This window comes from Lathyrus oleraceus, chromosome 5, assembly GCF_024323335.1.
Source record: "Lathyrus oleraceus cultivar Zhongwan6 chromosome 5, CAAS_Psat_ZW6_1.0, whole genome shotgun sequence".
NCBI classification, from domain to species: domain Eukaryota; kingdom Viridiplantae; phylum Streptophyta; class Magnoliopsida; order Fabales; family Fabaceae; genus Lathyrus; species Lathyrus oleraceus.
The window spans coordinates 649636970-649655800 of record NC_066583.1 but is presented as its reverse complement, the minus strand read 5'-3'; the positions used below and the strand labels follow the sequence as shown (position 1 = coordinate 649655800).

The window sequence follows — 18831 nt, the reverse complement described above, 5'->3', positions numbered from 1 at the left end:
AACGCTGCTTAATTTCTCGAAATTAGTCACTTCAACAGTCTTCGATGGTTATATGGGTATCCAAAATACGAACGAGATGGATGTTTGTTGTCCCAACCATTATAGTTAGTCCCGATCCCGATAAGAAGAAAGGAAAGATTTTTTTACAAAGTTTTCTCCTGTTGTTGATTCCCTAGCGTAATGCTTCTTCCACCATGCTGCCTATTGGTACTCGTGGAGTAGGATTCACCTAACGCCATACATAATTATATATAGGTATAACATTTTGCTTAATACTATAAACCTAAAATTGAAGCATATTGAGGTTGCATTAATCGAGAATACACGACAAAAGGGATTAATCGTTTTTTTATTTCCAAACTTCACCTTCAGCAAGCGTAGATTTTTTTTTTCATTTTTTTTATTTGTCTCTAAAGTCGGTAAAAAAAATCAAATCGCACCATCTCTGTAATAAGTGAATGCCTCTTTTTCTCCAGAAGTTATCGGAGTTATTCGTAATAAGATATTGGCTATAATGGTAAAGGTTTTATCAATAAAATTTTCATTTATCCTAGATCTAATCATAGGTATCCATTCTATAATTTCATTTTTTATCGTGTGATACAAAATTCCCCAAACAAAGGAATTGTACAATACAGTATAAAATAACGTAAAAATGGACTTATTAATCAAATTACTTTATTCTACGGTAGGCCTTGAAGTAGATTTTTTTTTGAATTTTTTTTCTTTCTATTTTTTAGTTTCAATTGATTATGTGCGCCTACACATAGGATATAAATGGATTACTATTCACTCAGTTTAGAGACATTATGTAGGAGAGATGGCCGAGTGGTTCAAGGCGTAGCATTGGAACTGCTATGTAGGTTTTTTGTTTACCGAGGGTTCGAATCCCTCTCTTTTCGCACCCTTACCAAATTCATCAATGTTATTGACCTCAATGTTTGAAATAATAATAGATAACATTATTGCAACTTTGATATGCATTCTCTATTCCTGATTTATTTATGTAATATAGAAAATTGTGGATCAAGTGGGTAAGGAATAACAATTTTCCTACACCCACTTCTATACACGAATGGGAAAAATACTCGGATCAAAATTCTTGTTATTTTAACGAGGTTTAAGTCTAACGAGAATAATATTCTACAACCAGCGATTCATTAATTTCCAAACCAACCCATTTACTATCTATTATTTGCTTAACTAATCCTTTATATTGGAATGGAAGAACCAAATGAGTTGGCAATTGTTTGCGGGGGACTAATTCAAGAGAATTTTGAATCAGAGTTCTAGATTTTTTTTCATCCTTGGCTATAATAATATCTTAAGGTTTACAACAATAACTTGGTATATCTACTATACGATCATTAACTAAAACATGTTTGTGGTTAACTAATTGACGGGCTTGAGGAATAGTCGCAGCCATACCCAATCGAAAAAGCATGTTATCCAAACGCAATTTAAGCAATTTAAGCAATTGTCGTTCTATAAGACCATAATGAAAACGCAATTTTTGTTTTTCTTCTAAACGAATATAATATTGAGATTTTTTACTGGAGCGCGATTTTTCGCTTCCAACTGGAAGCTCTTTTCTGGTTAGTCCTGATAAAGCCCCTAGATGCCGTATTTTTTTGGAACGAGGCCCTTTGTAACGTGACATAAACACTCCTTTTTAAAATAGAAAATTTCATAAAGAAAAATTAAAACCAAACTAAATGACAAATATTATAAATGAAGGGAAATCTACTTAAAGAATTGTACTATTTTAAAGTATTGTAAAAGAAATAGTGTAGTACAAAGAAGAATTGGAAAGATTCTATCCGTATCTTAATTGAATTCTATTATTTCCTAAAGTAATAAAAGATTATCCCTTATGTGAAAAAAAATTAGAGAAAAAAACCCACCGGAAAGATAAAAATAGAGAAAAATGTGATGCTCTGAACTAAGTGGGCTCTCAGAACACAAATTATGCATTTCTCATAATTATTTCATAAACTATTGGGATCCTAGTTATTAACTATTTAATATTAGCTCTTCAGAACACAATTACTATATCATAACATAATGAAATAAATACAAACATACAAAAAAAAATATAGAATATCCTATATTTATTTTATATCTAGTATATAACATATGATAAAAATCGAAATCATTTTAAAATACGAATACAAATTATTTTCATAACCAGTTACCTAGAATTCTCTTTATTATCCATTTATCCAATATTTTTTTATCTATAGAAAAAATAATTTGATAAACAAGAATTTTCATTCATATAGTAAGATTCTTTTTTTATATAGTTTTTAATCCCATTTTTGAATATTTTAGATTCTTTTAATTTCTATTATTTATTATATTTTATCTATTTTTATTATTAAAAATTCATATTTATTATATGTATTTATCCCGATCCTTATTATTTTAATTTATTTTATATAATTTTAATTATTAAAAGTAGAATTATATAGGAAGATAATTTCTATGTATATATTCTTTAGATATTCTTTAATGTTCTAGAATACCTTATATTTCATTCTATCTATATGAAAAACAAAATATATGTAGAAAATAGTAAAGAGTATATAGAATATTATCTTCGATATAAATAAAAATAGAAATTACTATATTAAGATATATTCAATCTTATATTATCATTTTATTTAATTTAAAATTAAATAATAACTAATTAGATTACAGTTATTTATATTCCAAAATGATTATGCATTAAGATGAAATATGTAGAATGTCTTTTATTTTATACATATAATATATCCATATACATATCCATTCGAATTCTAAAAAATTGGATGGATTATCAAAAGAAATTGGATTGAATAAGTAATTAAAAATTAGATCTTTTTTTGAATTTCTAAATAAATATCGAATTATAAATTAATAAATAGATTTCTATAATTTTCGTTTTGTTATTATAAGGTTTGTATGTGTCTACTCGAAGGGAAAAAAAGAATCAAATGTTAGAGTATTCTAAATTCTATAAAAAAAGAATAGAAGGGGAGACATATAAAATAGAGATATATGTAGTATATATCTCTGTATATTGAATTGTGAATACAGAGATAATAGAATCATTTTTTATTTGATGAAATATGGGTATCTCATATAGATGAAAGAAAATCAATCAAGAAAAAACAAATAGAAGGAAATTTTACCCTATCCAATATGGGAGTAGGTTTCGAATAAATTCAACAGTTCCAACATATAATTCTCATAATACTCATAATACAAACAAATGAAAAAACAGCCTAATGCGATATGATATCAATCTCAAAGAAAAAACGGGGGATATGGCGAAATTGATAGACGCTACAGACTTAATTGGGTTGAGCCTTGGCATGGAAACTTACCAAGTGAAAACTTTGAAATTCAGAGAAACCCTGGAATTCAAAATGGGCAATCCTGAGCCAATTCATTCTTTCCGAAAACAAATAAAAGTTCAGAAAGTGAAAATAAAAAAAGGAGAGGTGTAGAGACTCAATAGAAGCTGTTCTAACAAATGGAGTTGACAATATTCAATTGATTAATGAAGATTTCTAACTTCTATTTGTAACTATTTTGATTTTATCATAATTGAAACATTAGAATCCGTTACAACTGGAAGAAAAAAGACTGAATATTCATTGTTCAAATCAGTCATTCCACCATAATTTGATGGATCTTTTGAATAACTGATTAATCAAACGAGAATAAAGATAAAGTCACATTCTACATTTCAATACTGACATTAATGAAATTTTTAGTAAGAGGAAAATCCGTCGACTTTAGAAATTGTGAGGGTTCAAGTCCCTCTATCCCTAAAAGCCAATTAAATTCCCTCATTTTGATGACCTTTTTTTATTTAGGTTGACATAGACTCAAGTAATTTCTTAAAATTAGGATGGTGCGTCAAGAATGGTCGGGATAGCTCAGTCGGTAGAGTAGAGGACTGAAAATCCTCGTGTCACCAGTTCAAATCTAGTTCCCGGTGACTCATTATGTATGAGTATCTATTCCCATATTTCTTTTCAAAAATTGGGGGAATAGATAGATATTTATTAGTGGTCTTAATCATCCTACGTGATTTATGTAGGTGTACGGAGATATGCTCTTTCTAGATGAAGAATGAATAAATGTATATTCTAGGTATCAAAAGGAAGTATGAAAATGAATGATTCGGGTTTGTTTCTATTTTTTGTGCGCTGCAATAACGAATGTTAATATTTCAATTGAAACAACATTCAAATGGTTAAATTAGTTGGTTGAAAGACCAAAAAGTGGAATCTAGGGGAGTTCATAGGTGAGAATAGTCAAAATTTATCTGAGATACATTATCCAAAAATCAGGTCCATTTCTTTATATTTTATTTAATCGTACTTTTTCTTTTTCTTCGTCAGATATCTAATTGATGTTGATGTGCATCTTACATAGTTAATGGTGCCGAACTTTTTCAGTTCATCCTATTGACTCGTCCGAAATAAGTATTGCTCCATCCCATTTTTGAATCTCAATGAATCCCTATATTATTGTCTTTTTTATTTATCAATTTTCTTATTTATCATAATCCAGAATAAGATAGGAATGAAACCCATATTATTATGTCTAATCTATAAGAAAAAGAAAATGTCCACACAAATATTTCTTTAATATTTGGGGTTTTGTCAAAGTTCTGATTACTTTCTTATTTTTATCATTTAGTGAGCATCTTGTATTTCATAAAAATTGGGGGCGATATAAGCTTTACGCAAAGACCATCCTATAAAACTTTCGGGCATTAAAATACATTTCAGACGCGGATGATTATCATAATGGATTCCTAACATATCATAAGATTCCCTTTCTTGAAAATTTGCACTTTTCCAAATCCAAAAAAGAGAAGGAATTCTCGGATTTTTCCTTGGAGTAAATACTTTTATGCATACCTCTTCGGGTTGATCTAGGCTATACTATATTCTCGTAAGATGATAGACACTCACTAATAGTCCTTCTGGTGCTACATCATAGGCACATCGGGAACGCAGATAATTGTAACCATATACATATAAAATAATAGCAATTGAATGCCAATCCTCATGCTTTATTTGTAAAGTCTCTATTCCTTGCTAATCAAAACCCAAAGATCTATGAACTATTCCGTGTTTGACTAGCGAAGCAAACAAATTACCTTGCATTTTTTTACGTCTCCCAGGTTTTTTTATCAGATTGGTATAAGTATTTACCATTTATATACATTACAATGAAATTTTTTAAGATTGACTTGCTTGCTATTTCTTATTGCATTTTGTATAAAAGGATCCTGTTTAATTCACTTTTTCGTTCACTCCGGAGGATACTGAACTTTTTTATATTTCAAAAATGTGTCAGAGGTTATCTTTGAAATAAATTATGGTTGATAGAATAATCCTTGATTAGAATTGTCGGTAGGAGTATTACGTCCAACATAAAACTTGTGGTTGGTAGTAAAAGATATATTCTCTCGTTGATAACTAATTTGATCTTCATCGATTTCTCGAGATATTTTCTTACGAATTTTGTTATCTCATCTATAACAGCTTTCGGTTTAGGTGGACAGCCTAGCAAATAGACATCCACGGGAATTAGCTTATCTACCCCCCGAACAGTACTATAAGAATCGGTACTAAACATACCTTCTGTAATTGTACAAGCTCCCATAGTAATAACATATTTTGGTTCGGGCATTTGCTCATATAATCGACTAAAGAAGGAGCCATTTTCATAGTTACGGTGCCCACTGTTAAAATGAGGTTTTCCTGCCTAGGACTAGAGCGTGGTACAAGTCCATAACGATTGAAGTCAAATCCTGATCCTATTAATGAAGCAAATTCAATGAAGCAATAACTAGTACCATATAGAAGCGACCATAAACTGGATAGTCTTGACCAATTTGAAAGATCATTTAATGTAGTAGAAATAACTGAATTTTTGGTTTTTTGATAAAGTAAGGGAAACTCAATGGAATTCATAATTGTCTAAATGTTTTGTTTAATTGTCTAAATATTCAAGAATTAAGACTATTATAATTCTCCCATTTCCCATCAGTTTGAGTTCACTTACAATAACAATTTCTATTTGAGTATTGGGATGGCACCATTTGAGGCATTGTATGGCAGGAAGTGTAGGACACCCCTGTGTTGCTACGAGTATGGTGAGATTGCAGTAAGTGGACCAAAGATTGTGCAACAGACATCTGAGAAGATCAAGTTGATTCAAAAAAAGATGAAGGCTTCGCAAAGTATCCAGAAGAGTTGCCATGATAAGAGGAGAACGGAATTTGAGTTCCAAGAGGGGGACCGTGTATTTTTAAGGGTTACCCCAGTAACTAGTGTTGGTCGAGTTTTAAAGTCTCGAAAGCTCACGCCACAGTTTATTGGTCCTTACCAGATCTTGCAGAGGATATGAGATATGGCCTATCAGATTGCCTTGTCACGATCGCTTGCTAATCTTCATGATGTGTTTCATGTGTCTCAGTTGATGAGATACATTCCGGATCCATCTCATGTGATCCAAGTGGATGATATACAAGTGAGAGAGAACCTGTTTATGGAGACATCGCCCATGCAGATAGAGGATCGGAAAGTGAAGTAGTTGTGTGGTAAATAAATTTCCTTGGTAAAGGTAGTGTGGGGAGCACCTGATGGTGGGAGCATAACTTAGGAGCTGGAGAGTCAGATGAAGAGTCATATCCGACTCTATTTCCTTCAAATAATTTTCGGGGGTGAAAATTCTTATAAGTGGAGGAGAGTTGTAACACCCCAAGTTCAATTATTTGATTAATCGAATTATTTAAGATTTTATTCGAATTGGTTGGCATGTTAAACTTTTTATGATGTAGTTGTGGGGTAAATGTCTTTGAAGTAAGAGTATAGGGAGAGTATGAGTTGGGAAATGGTGTTTATAATTATTGGGAATTTAATGGATTTTTAGAATAATATTTATTTTTGAAATAATTAAAATAGTGAGGAAATTAGATGTGTAGAGGAAGTGGGGGCAAGGTCGGGAATAAGGAAAATATGGAGGATATAATGAGGATGTAATGATAAGTTGGAGGGTATAAGGGGGATAGTCTATTTTTGAATGAAATAAGTCTTGGAACAAAATAGAGACTTGAGAACCTAGATAGTTAGAACGTGTTTTGGAGAGTTGAATCAAAAGAGGCAAAGAGGGAGAGTAAATACTTATGGTTGAAGAACTCTAGGAAATCAAAGGGCTTTTGCCGGAAATCAGATAACGGGGAGATGTGCTTCTTTAATGGGTGTTAGAACATATGAGGTAGATGGATGAACCCTTAACCTCCTTAGGATTAGGTATTATAGATCTTAATTTTGATGTTGTGTTATCACTTTTTATTGTATGATGGATTAGAGTGAAATTTGTGTATTGTATGTACATATATGTTGTTTTGATGTTGTTGATCATGATATGCCATTGATTGACATTTGAAGGTTTTAAACCTTGATTGTGTTGTTAGTGATTTAAAGATGATGACTATGATGATATGTTGTAACATGATGTTGTCTCTTGAAAACTATGAGTAGATGATGAAATAGGAAGCTATAACCATAAAAAAAATGAGTTTTATTGGATGAGTTCTCGTGGTATGAGTTTTTGGTATATTTAGGAGTGTTTAGATGGTCAAAAATATTGTTTTTTGGAAATTTTTGCAGTATGTGTCGACCTATAAATGCCATGTGTCGACTTATGAAGGTCATGTGCCGACCTATGAATGTCATGTATCGACCTATGAAGGTCATGCATCGACACATGCAAGCGGCACATGAGTCATAACATACAAGCTGTAAAAATGCAACACATGTGTCGACCTGTAACTCGTATGTATCGACTCATACGTAAAAAACTTCTCCTATGTGTCAACCTATGGATCGTATGTGTCGATATGTAGACTAGTTTTTCGCTTAAAAACTTAACTTTTCAGCACAAAACCTTTTCTAACGTATTTCAATGGGCTTATAGGGTTCCTAAGGCTAGGTTGCACTCGCAGTAGTCAATTGTCAATCGTAAAGAGGTTTATGATGATTTGTTTGGTTAGTTAATGAATCGTTACCTTGAATGCGATGATGTGTTGTTGTTTTTGGGTAAAGTGATATGAATGAATGACAAGCAACAATGTGTGATGAAATGTTATTGTTTGTTAATGTTAATGATATTATAACATGAATTGATGATTGCATGAAGAATAATGTGATATATGAATGATGAGATGTGTGTGGGGGATCCTTTGTGGTGAACCTAGTGGTGTTAATGCATATTATTTGAGAGTTATGCATCATGGTGTATGGGCTTCGGTCCGGTTTTGGTGAGCCTCGATCCTATGATGATGGATCGAGTGCGAGTAACTAATTCCTATTATGGAGGATTAGTGAAGCGTTACCTATGGTGATGGTAGCGATTTTAGTGTGCTCCGGTTCCAAGAGGGAATCAATCCTATGGTGGGGATCATGGAGTGAGATGAACCTGAGTGTTCATATTTTGTACCACATGTATGTCAAGTCAGTGTCGAGTGCATTGCGTAAATGTTGCATATTGTTAATTATTGATGATTTGTTTATTGAATGAGAATACTTAGTGTGTTAGTGTTGGTTGGGCATTGTGTATGTTGATGTTATGCAATAATTTACTACCACTTATTTTTCACCGTTGATTTTTGAAGTGTATCCTCACCCCTCATATTTGATTGTTGTCTTTACATGGGTATTGTGCAGATACTCAGGAGTAGTTTGCTGCAACAAGTGGAAGGTAGATATTGGAGTGGTTTCCTGTAGTTGTCGTTTCTTTTAGTAGGGTCTTGCTCTGGTCAATGTAACATCGGGCTGAGAACATTTTGTTTTAATTTCTTTTGTCTTAGTGAACTTGTCATTGGTTTCGATGAGGTTTAAATGGTGATGTTTTGAACGTCACGATATTTGTTATTGCACTATGAAGTTTGAAGTTATGAGCTTTAATACCTTGAATTGCAATTATAAATTGTTTTATTGGTTCTGTTGCAATGATACCTAAGAGAAGGTGAGAATGTGATGATAGGTGTTGTGCGATAAGTTTTGTAACCCGTGTTACAGAGTAGGATTGAATTTTTTATATGTGTGACACTCTTGTAGTCGTAGTTTCAATTAAATTATACATTGAAATTATGTGTTGGGTGTAGGGTGTTACAATAACCACCAACCAATATGAGATTTTAAAACCGGGTTGATCCCTAAACTAAAAACTTTATAGGGTTTAGCTTCAAACTCAAATAAACAATCCCTAAATGGATGAATTATTCAACAAAGGTAAAATCAAAATTTTCTTAGTGAATTTACAATACTACCTTCCAGAATTACAAATGCCTAGCATGCAAAACAACTTTCTCGAAAGCGCTACGGCTGAGTTTAAGTGAGAGAAAGTAAATAAAAAAAATATTTTAGAGAGATAGAAAGTGAAGAGTGAGGTATGAGAGCTCATATTTCTAGATGTGAAAATATGAGGGAAGAGACCTCTATTTATAGGCTAGAGATTGGCACACAAAAAAGATTTTTGGGCTAGATTTGATGAGCTAATCGATTGGCATAAGTACCAATTGATTGGTTGGCCTAAAAATAATTTATTAGAAAGTTTTAAAAGGAAATAAAAGATATATAGTTGTTACATTCGTTAAGATATTTTCCTAAACATTTATGGCACATTTTTTCACTAACCCAATCAATTGGGTATAAGTGCCAATTGATTGCCTAGTGTGAAAAATTGCCCATAACTTTTCTAATAGCTCCCAATTTATATGGCATGACTTTAAAACTTTTAGAAATATTTTCTTGAGAAAATAGGTTATCAAACTCGTTTAGTGTGTGTGTGATTAAATGTATAGCTTTACGAGAAATCTCTTATGCTTTTACAATGGTTATTCATTCATACATGTTAGGACGGGCTTTCACACACTTCAAAACTTGTTAGATTAATCAATCTTTTATACACTTGCTTGAACTTTACTTTAAGATGAGACTTGATTCATATTCCATTTATGTGTCAATCATAAGAGGACTTTTTAGTAATAATTAAAATCTAGCCTTGTCTGCTTGGTGGAATTGCATCTTTAGACCGCTTGTTATTCTTGCACTTAAGTTGTTTAGTTGTCATAATAAAAATCATATCCAGGGGCTGAGATCTTCGTTGATCATTAAACCTGTAAAACATGATTCGACATTCTCTCACACTTTGGTGAGGATAGTGCATCTCTCAGGGACAATGCAAAATGTGATTAAACTCCGCCTCAATTAAGTAGATAATATACTCTATTCCTCTTGAGAGTATATTTCTCCCCTTTTCTCAAAATAAAAAAGAAAGGTAAAGATGCATTGTGATGATTTAATTATACAAAGATATTGGCACATAATTATTTAAGAAAGGAAAAAAAATCACTCTTTTAATAATTAGAAATTTCTAAGAATTCAAAGTACAAAAGAAAAATTGCAGAATTGGAATATTACGGAAAGAAGAAAATTACAGAATAAGAAATAATAAAGAAAGTAAACATCCTAAGACACATAAGTGAGTCTATTCACTTTCATAAGCATTATCATCCCTTGTGATGATTTTCTTGATCTTCTCCATATCCTTAACTAAATTATGACAAACTTGCAACAGTTTGTTGATCTTTGTGTCTTCTACTTCTTCTGGTTCTTCTTCTCCCTTGATTATTGAGCCATCATGTATTTATCCATGTTTAACAAGAATTTTTATTTATCTGAGAGTAGTATAGGTGATCCTATGGTTGTTTGAGTCAACAACTTCATCCATGGTATCAACGTTGAAGGTTACTAAGAGCTTGATGATCATTACTCCATAAGGGAGTCATGTTGACTAATTCTCTTCAGAGTGAATTATATGGTGAAAAATTCCTTCTACCAAATTTGTTGGAATTTCTTGGATACAAAATCTTGTTTAATGACATAAATATGGTCCAGATTCCTTGGAAAGAGGATTATAGTTTGAAGGTAGTGGATGATGTGAATCTTTGGTTTTTAGTGGCTTGATTTGAATGGAACATTTATTCATGTAGATAGTGTTAGATAGATTGAGTATGAGAATGTCATTGGAAGTCATATGTATGTCACTAATTGTATTGAACCCAACATTGAATATGTCGTAGGATTGTTGTGCATGTTTACAAGTAGACCGAGCAATGAGCATTGGAAATCTATTGAGAGAGTCATGCGAATATTAGAAATGTTTGATGTTATTTTTGAAAGACTTTTTTAAATTCAATTGGGGGCTTGTTGAAATATGTCAGTATTCCAATAGGGAGATGAATTTGAAAAAAAATCCTAATTTCCACATTGTTAGAAAAAATAAGTGTTTGTGTGTTAGTTGAAAATATTCATTAGTCCCATATAGCTTAGATTAAAGATCTTGCCTAGTTTACCTCATTATATAAGGAAATCAGTTATTTCATTTTAAAACACACCAAAAACTTCTATTGAGTTTTTCCTTCGTCACTTTTTAACTCCGTGTCTTTTGAGTTGTCGAAGCGTTAACTTCTCCCATTTTCTTTCTACTCGTTGAATTTTCTAAATATATTCTTGATTTCTCTTTAGAGAATAATTTTAATTTCTCCTCGTTTGAGTTGAAAAATTATCAGATATTATTTTTGGATTCACTTTAGAGAATTATTTCTCTTCGTTGGAGAAATCATTTTGAGTGGTCAATTGATAATTATTGAAATTTTTTTGAAAAATTATTTGAATTTCTCTTCATTTGAGAAATTATTATGACTTGTCTTTATACAAAATATTACTAGTGATATTTATACTATATTCAAATGATATTTGTATCATTATAAGTGTATTTTTAGACCAATTATCTATTGTGCAAGTAATAGTCATACAATATAGAACTAAGATGTTTTATCCTGAGACAACATGGTTGAGTGACTGCTTTGCATAACTTTGGAAAGTATCACGAAACATCAAAGACAACGACTTAGACCGTGACTCGACCCGATAATTTTTCCAATAACAAAATTTTCAAACCATTAAACAATAATTATTATTCATTCAGTCTCATATATTATTGGTCTTAATTATTATATATGTCGTATTATTTGTGTTTTTATATCTATTAATAAAATATGAATTATTACTTGTACTAACCTATATATTTATTACTCCTTTTATATTAAAATAATTATCGTATCTTATAAACTTATTTGTTTTAAAATAAATGTCACTTTTAATTTCCAATACAATTGTAATGTTTATGTTTGATTTATGCACTCTAATTAATACTCTTTGTTTATTATTTCCTCAATCTGTATTTATATAATTCGAATACAATAATAGTAAATAATGATAATTTGATAAAGATATTATTCTCTCTTTTACTTATTAATTTTTTTAATCTATATCAAATAATCAACTAGGATAATTATTCTAAGACGGATGAAGAATATATCCTTAATCAAACTAACTAATATAAATTTATGATTAAAATCTAAGAGAACTAGTGATGAATTGGAAGAATATTATTAGAAAGCAAGAATAATAAATTGAGGGCTTAGGAGGGACCGCTTTTATCCACTCCTACATAAAAGGGATGGCATGGCATGGTTCATAGAAACATATAATCTCAACCAAACGCGTCACTCTTTTATTAGTTTTTCAAGATTAGAAGTGAACGTCACAGATTTATCTCCATTTTCTAGATAAATTCACTCATTCATTCATTCTTCTCTCTCAAAAATCCCTTTATCCTCCTTCAACTCTTTCAATAATGGCTGTGGCTATGGCTGCTTGTAGCCTTGGACTTCACCTCACTCCTGATAATAATAATAATAATAATACTAATTGCTTTGCCCCTATCTTGAAAACCACTGCTATGTATGATACTAGTAAACCATGTTTCATTCTTCACAAAACAAGGTAACTAAGTACTTTTGGTTATTTATTATACATATATTGCTACATAGTATATATACTTGCTAATATTAGGCTATAACACATGTTGAGCAACTTGTGTTAATTGTATGTACCATTTTCTCAGATTATTATCTTCAGCAATTACGATCGTCCCTCGAGCAACAGCTGTTTCTAATGTCGAGGTATTTCGATAAATCAATCAAGCATTTGCATGATTGTTGTAAACTGTCATGACTGAAAAGAAACTTTTGGTTTTTTAACTCTCTCTGTTGGAAACAGGATGGGAATCAAAGTGTGGCTGATACTGTCCCAACTCCTGTTGTTATAATTGATCAAGATTCTGATCCGGACGCAACTGTCGTCGAGATTACCTTTGGTGATCGCCTTGGCGCTCTTCTCGACACTGTAAGTATTTATATGCAATACATATAACATGCAGCATAAACCGTGTCTAGTGTCTGACACGTGTTAGTTTTGATGTTATGTTATATTCGTTGTCCATGTCTGAGTTAGGACTTCGTAGTATATATCTATGCATGTGATTCGGTACTATTTAAAAAAACAGAATTGAGAGATGGTTGATAATAAAGTTGAATTAAGAAAATGGTATGAGTGGTGACATTGGTTTCATTGCAGATGAATGCATTGAAAAACTTGGGACTGAATGTTGTTAAGGCTAATGTGTATCTTGATTCCTCTGGCAAGCACAACAAGTTTTCAATCACAAAAGCGTAAGTATTTGAGCATCTAATCTAGTTGATCTCTTTCATTATTCGCATTCAAATAGAGTTGCGAATAACAACGCAATTATGTTGTTGATGAAGCTTATTATTAGATTATTGTACTAGTGATTGATTCGCATATGAAACTTTGATTGCAGTGATACAGGTAGGAAAGTGGAAGATCCAGAGTTGTTAGAAGCGATCCGTTTGACGATTTTAAATAACATGATCACGTATCACCCGGTACGGATGCTTCTCAATAGTCCTATACTGTTTTGGACCATGATTTAGTTACTTGTGCTTTTCAATTGACATGGTTTGAAACTGGTTTTACAGGAATCAAGTGCACAATTGGCTCTAGGAGCGGCTTTTGGACTTGTGGCTCCAAAGGAACCGGTGATGATGAATTCAATACTTTTCATTTTGATGTTGGATTATGGTTTATAATTTTATGAATGACCGAATTTCAGGTTGATGTGGACATAGCAACTCACTTAACCATCGCTGATGACGGTCCAGAGAGAAGGTGATAATCACGGTTGCTTCATCCTTAAGTAACATGTATTAGGTATTGATTCTGTTTTTGGTGTTGCTGCTGCAGTTTGTTCTATGTGGAGACCGCTGATCGCCCTGGATTATTGGTTGATCTTGTAAAGGGTATTACTGACATTAACATTGCTGTTGAATCCGGGGAATTCGACACTGAGGTAAAAAATTTCATTCATACAATCATATCCAAATGTAACAATTTCTCAATTGGAATTGAAAACAAAATTTGTTGTAAAATGTAGGGGCTGTTGGCTAAGGCAAAGTTTCATGTCAGCTACAATGGTAAAGCCATCATCAAGCCTCTTCAGCAGGTAAATTGACTGAATTGAATTGAAATGATATGACTGTATATCGTAGAGTTAATTTCTGTAGTAAAAAACTTAATTTACACGCTATTATCAGAAAATAAGCCTTAATCAGAAAAATGTGTAAGTGTCATTCCTCAAAATTGACACGGATATTTGTGATTAGGTTGAACTTATATATATATATTTTAAATGATCTTAATTAATTTTTGAATATAGTAAAATGATTAAAATTAATTAGTGGTTATGTACCTATTTGGCAGGTTCTTGTTAACAGCTTGAGATACTTCTTGACACGGCCTTCAACTGAGGAATCCAGTTTTTGAGTGGCACATTGTCACAACCAATTGCAACACATTGTATTACTCACTCTCGTCTATAATATTTGTTGTTGCATTTAATCATTTAACACAGAGATAAAAAAAATATAGAAAATCGGGTTTTACTGATTTACCTTTATTAACTATTACTGTTTTTTTATTTTAAAAATTATAACGTGAAAAATAAGATCTTAAAAGTTGTTAGAGATATTTGGGTCAATAAAATATTGAAATAGTTTTATTAAAATTCATAGGATAATTCTCATATATTAAAATATTAAGAATTACAGTAAATTTTTAGAGGTAATGAGGTTAACATATGTCATTATTATTATTTTCAACAATTCTTTCGCATGATTCACTATTTTAGAGCGAAACCGAAAGAAAAAAATGTAGTTAATTGGCAAAATTTTCAACAAAAGTCGTTGGTATAGCAGCGGAAATCTCTGATGATGATGATAGGAGAAAAGAGTGTATATGGTTTACATTTAAGCAAAGTGGATTAAAGTTCAATCAAATTCAATTTTTGGAAAAGAAGAATGGTTTACATTTATAGTGGTTTTTCAAAAAACTCATAGATAAATCAAAACTAGTTAAAATCAGTTATACTTCGACATAATATTAATGAAAAACATTTAAAAATTATTTTTGTAAAGAATATAAAATTTTATAAATTTTTATTAACTTTTATATATATATATATATATATATATATATATATATATATATATATATATATATATATATATATATATATATATATATATATATATGAATAAGTTGGATGAAGAAATTTATTAATTCATTAGTTTGACCAATAAATGATTCGGACACATGAATTTTTATCGGGTCGATTGCAATTATAATTAGATGATCTTACTGAATTGCTCTACTCTAATTTACAGTTGTATCAGTACAATCGACCGAGTTTTAAAACATTAAGAGTATGTTTGGATTGATGGAACATAACGAAGCGGGGCGGAATGAAACATGACGAAGCCGAAATGAGCGGAGTGGAATGAAATATAAATCTCATTTCATTGTTTGATTACTTTATTGAAAATGTTTCCTTCCATCACATACATCCCAAATTGGATAGAACAAAAAAATTGAGATTTTGATGAAATAGAATGAAATGAATTTCATCTTGTTCTATTCCATTCCATCAATTATTTACAAATTCAAATAATAGAATCTCATTAATATCCACTTTAGTTCACTCCGTTCCGTTCCATTCCATTCCATTTCATCTCATCTAATCATTCATATAGAAGATACCCTAAACTCAATATAGTTACCTCGGTTGCAAGCATCCCTTAAAAACTATTTAATGTTACAAGTTTTACTTTATTTTTTAACTTGAAAATCATACAAAAAAGGAAAAAAAATGAAAAATCATAGTAAAAGATGCGGTTTTTCCAATGTAAATATCAAAATGTGGTTGACCTTTCAAGTGTAAGATGGAGTTAACAAGGAATTGAAGAAAAATAACAAGAGAATATGGATGATTCTAATAATAGCATGAGGTTACACCTCCAAGATCCATACACTTTCTTTCCACAATTCTCTCGAATATCCATTTCCCAGGAACACCTTTTCCAAACCACCCCTCTAGTCGGAGACACTTCGCCCAACAATCGCCACCACGATACGCCGTCGGAAATTGACGCCGGTATCATCCCACTCTCCTCTGCTCCCATCCTCATTCTCTCTCCTCCCGATACCAACCAAGACGTTTTTCACACTCCTCCCGAGAACCCCTTGCTTCCCTCTTCCGACATTGATGTTCCTCACTCTACTGGTAATCAGTCCGTCGATGTCGACGCGGAGGCTCAGCTGTTCGTTGATTTGGCTGGAGTTTCCCCGGAGAACTCGCGATTTGTTGGTGGAGATGGATTGGCTGAGATACATTATGGTGAATTTAGGGTTTTGGAAAGGGAAATTTCTGAATTAGGTCAAGCTCCTGTGAAAAAATTGAAATTAGGTTTTGATTCTTTGGGAAATTCCAATGCTGTGGAATGTGAACATGTGAAAGTAGATTCTGTGAACAATGAGGATTTATGCCAAGAAGCTCCTGTGGTTGAACACTCAGTCTTGGAAACCCAAGCTGTTCAATTTCAAAATGCTGAGGCTGTTGTAGAAGGTTCTGGAATGCGCGAGGATCCGGTGCTGCAAATGCTGCAGAAAGAATTGGAATCTGGGAAGGATAAAGGGAAACAAAAGTTTTCTGTTTTCGATGTATTGAAAGTTCTTTCCGATAACAGTAAGGAAGATGAAGATGAAGATGGTGATGGTCTTACTGTGTTGGAAGCTGCAAAGCTTGCTGGTATTACTTTTCCTCGACCAAGTTGGTGGCCGGATCATTATGTATCGAAAATATTCAATTTCGATGATGATCAGGTCAAAAAGTAAAGGAGACAACATAGATGATGCTTTCATGGTGAATTCTCAGTAGTAGTAGTATCTATGGTTGTACTCGAAATTGTGTTTTGATTATTAACCCATGATTATAATTTGTATGGTAGGACTATAGAATTTCTAACATGTTTTGAATGTTGTGTATCAATGGTTTGTAACTAAGGTTTAGAAGTTAGTATCAACCAACCTCCTTGTGAATAATAATTAATCTATCATGTTTTGAATCTTGTTTATCACTTGTAAATGTGGTTCACAATTTATATTGGTATCAACTTCTGTGTGAATACTATATATCATGTTTTGAATGCTGTCTATCACTTGTAACCATGGTTCATAACTTAAATAAAACCTCATTCTCACTTTCTTATGCACTTTTGACATGAAAATTGTGGAGCCACGGTTTTTAGCTTAAACAAATGTGCCCTCCCTTCAAACACAATTCCAAACACTTCCTAAAAATGTTTAATAAAAATGATTAACTTATTATTTAAAAAATATTAAATAATAAATTATTTTAGTCATCTTGTCTTATCATTAAAATATTTTTTATCTTAATTATACCATCACATATATGAAAGTGAAGGGGTAATTAATGTTCTAAAATAAAAAATAAAAAATTTAAAATAGGTAATCAAAAAATAAAAAACACGACAAACATGTATTTAAATTAATTATAATTAATGTATGATACAATTTTAAAAATTATGCTAGTGATAGTATAATATTTTTGACTATTTGTGACTAATTAACCAACTTGTAATTGTATTCAACACACTCAGATCATATCTAATGTAAGTTTTTAATCACTCCTACTTGTAATACATGTCAGATGCAAGTATTTTTGTCTTTTTTATAACTCCAACCTCTATATCCCTTTCTCAAACCACCAAGTCTCTTTATCAAGATGTCTAAGTTAAGTATTCATTTTTTCTTTTGTGTTCTAATGTTATGTTTTTCACGTGTAATAATAGCAATAATAAAGTGAATTAATCTGCCAGAAAGCACTTATTATATAAATCTTTTTCAAACTTTTCTGCTGCCTACCCGACCAAGATGAATATTATTGTAAAAAAAATGATAAAGGATTCCTTCCTGACCCACTAATGAAAATAAAATAAAGAGATAGTTAAGAAAATTTTACTTTTTTCATGAATGATCGTGTAATAAATGATTTGTTTGTTTTTGTATTAAATTAAATTTAGTTTCTCAAATGTATATAATAATTACTCGTGTAGTTATATAATAATCTCTCTTTCATAATAATCATTTATTCTCATTTAATATTTATTACGGTTTTTTTATTCTATTCCAACACTATTTTCATCTTTCTCTTAATTAATATCCGCATTCGCAATGTGTAATAACACTAACACATGGTATCACGAGATCGATTATGAATCCAAAATCAATAGTGATTGAAGTTATGGTTGAAATAGATGACAACTTTCCTACAAATCTTCCCGTTCTTGATGGCAAGAATTGGGAAAATGGTGCATTCAGATGAGAGTCATCTTCAATGTTTAATATGTGTCCGAGTATGTAGCCGAAGGGCTTTAACCGCTAGCAAAAAATGTGACTATGGCTCAAAAAGCTA

General features: G+C 31.5%; 2 protein-coding genes, 1 non-coding gene and 2 pseudogenes across 4 annotated transcripts; 3 read left to right on the top strand and 2 right to left on the bottom strand.

Annotated features, from left to right (window-relative positions):
- The first annotated feature begins 814 nt into the window (after positions 1–814).
- TRNAS-GGA (transfer RNA serine (anticodon GGA)) lies at positions 815–902 on the top strand. Its single transcript has one exon. It is a non-coding gene; the product is annotated as a tRNA-Ser (tRNA).
- Positions 903–4691: 3789 nt separating this feature from the next.
- Positions 4692–5168, bottom strand: LOC127083687 (NAD(P)H-quinone oxidoreductase subunit J, chloroplastic-like; annotated as a pseudogene).
- Positions 5169–5297: 129 nt separating this feature from the next.
- LOC127083688 (NAD(P)H-quinone oxidoreductase subunit K, chloroplastic-like) lies at positions 5298–6002 on the bottom strand (annotated as a pseudogene).
- Positions 6003–12584: 6582 nt separating this feature from the next.
- Positions 12585–16028, top strand: LOC127087642 (ACT domain-containing protein ACR11). 2 transcript variants are annotated; one of them, XM_051028561.1, is made up of 11 exons: positions 12585–12926; positions 13048–13105; positions 13203–13328; positions 13560–13654; positions 13804–13888; positions 13982–14041; positions 14116–14171; positions 14247–14352; positions 14437–14505; positions 14763–14858; positions 15725–16028. In XM_051028561.1, exons 1-10 carry the CDS (start codon positions 12778–12780, stop codon positions 14823–14825), a joined length of 867 nt encoding a protein of 288 aa, XP_050884518.1. In that variant the 5' UTR covers positions 12585–12777; the 3' UTR covers positions 14826–14858; positions 15725–16028. The 2 variants fall into 2 exon arrangements, with proteins under 2 accessions (XP_050884518.1, XP_050884517.1); XM_051028560.1 differs by lacking the exon at positions 15725–16028 and having other exon boundaries at positions 14763–14962.
- A 139-nt stretch (positions 16029–16167) lies between these two features.
- Positions 16168–17521, top strand: LOC127087641 (uncharacterized). Its single transcript, XM_051028559.1, has one exon. It carries the CDS (start codon positions 16320–16322, stop codon positions 17229–17231), a length of 912 nt encoding a protein of 303 aa, XP_050884516.1. The 5' UTR covers positions 16168–16319; the 3' UTR covers positions 17232–17521.
- Positions 17522–18831: the final 1310 nt, after the last annotated feature.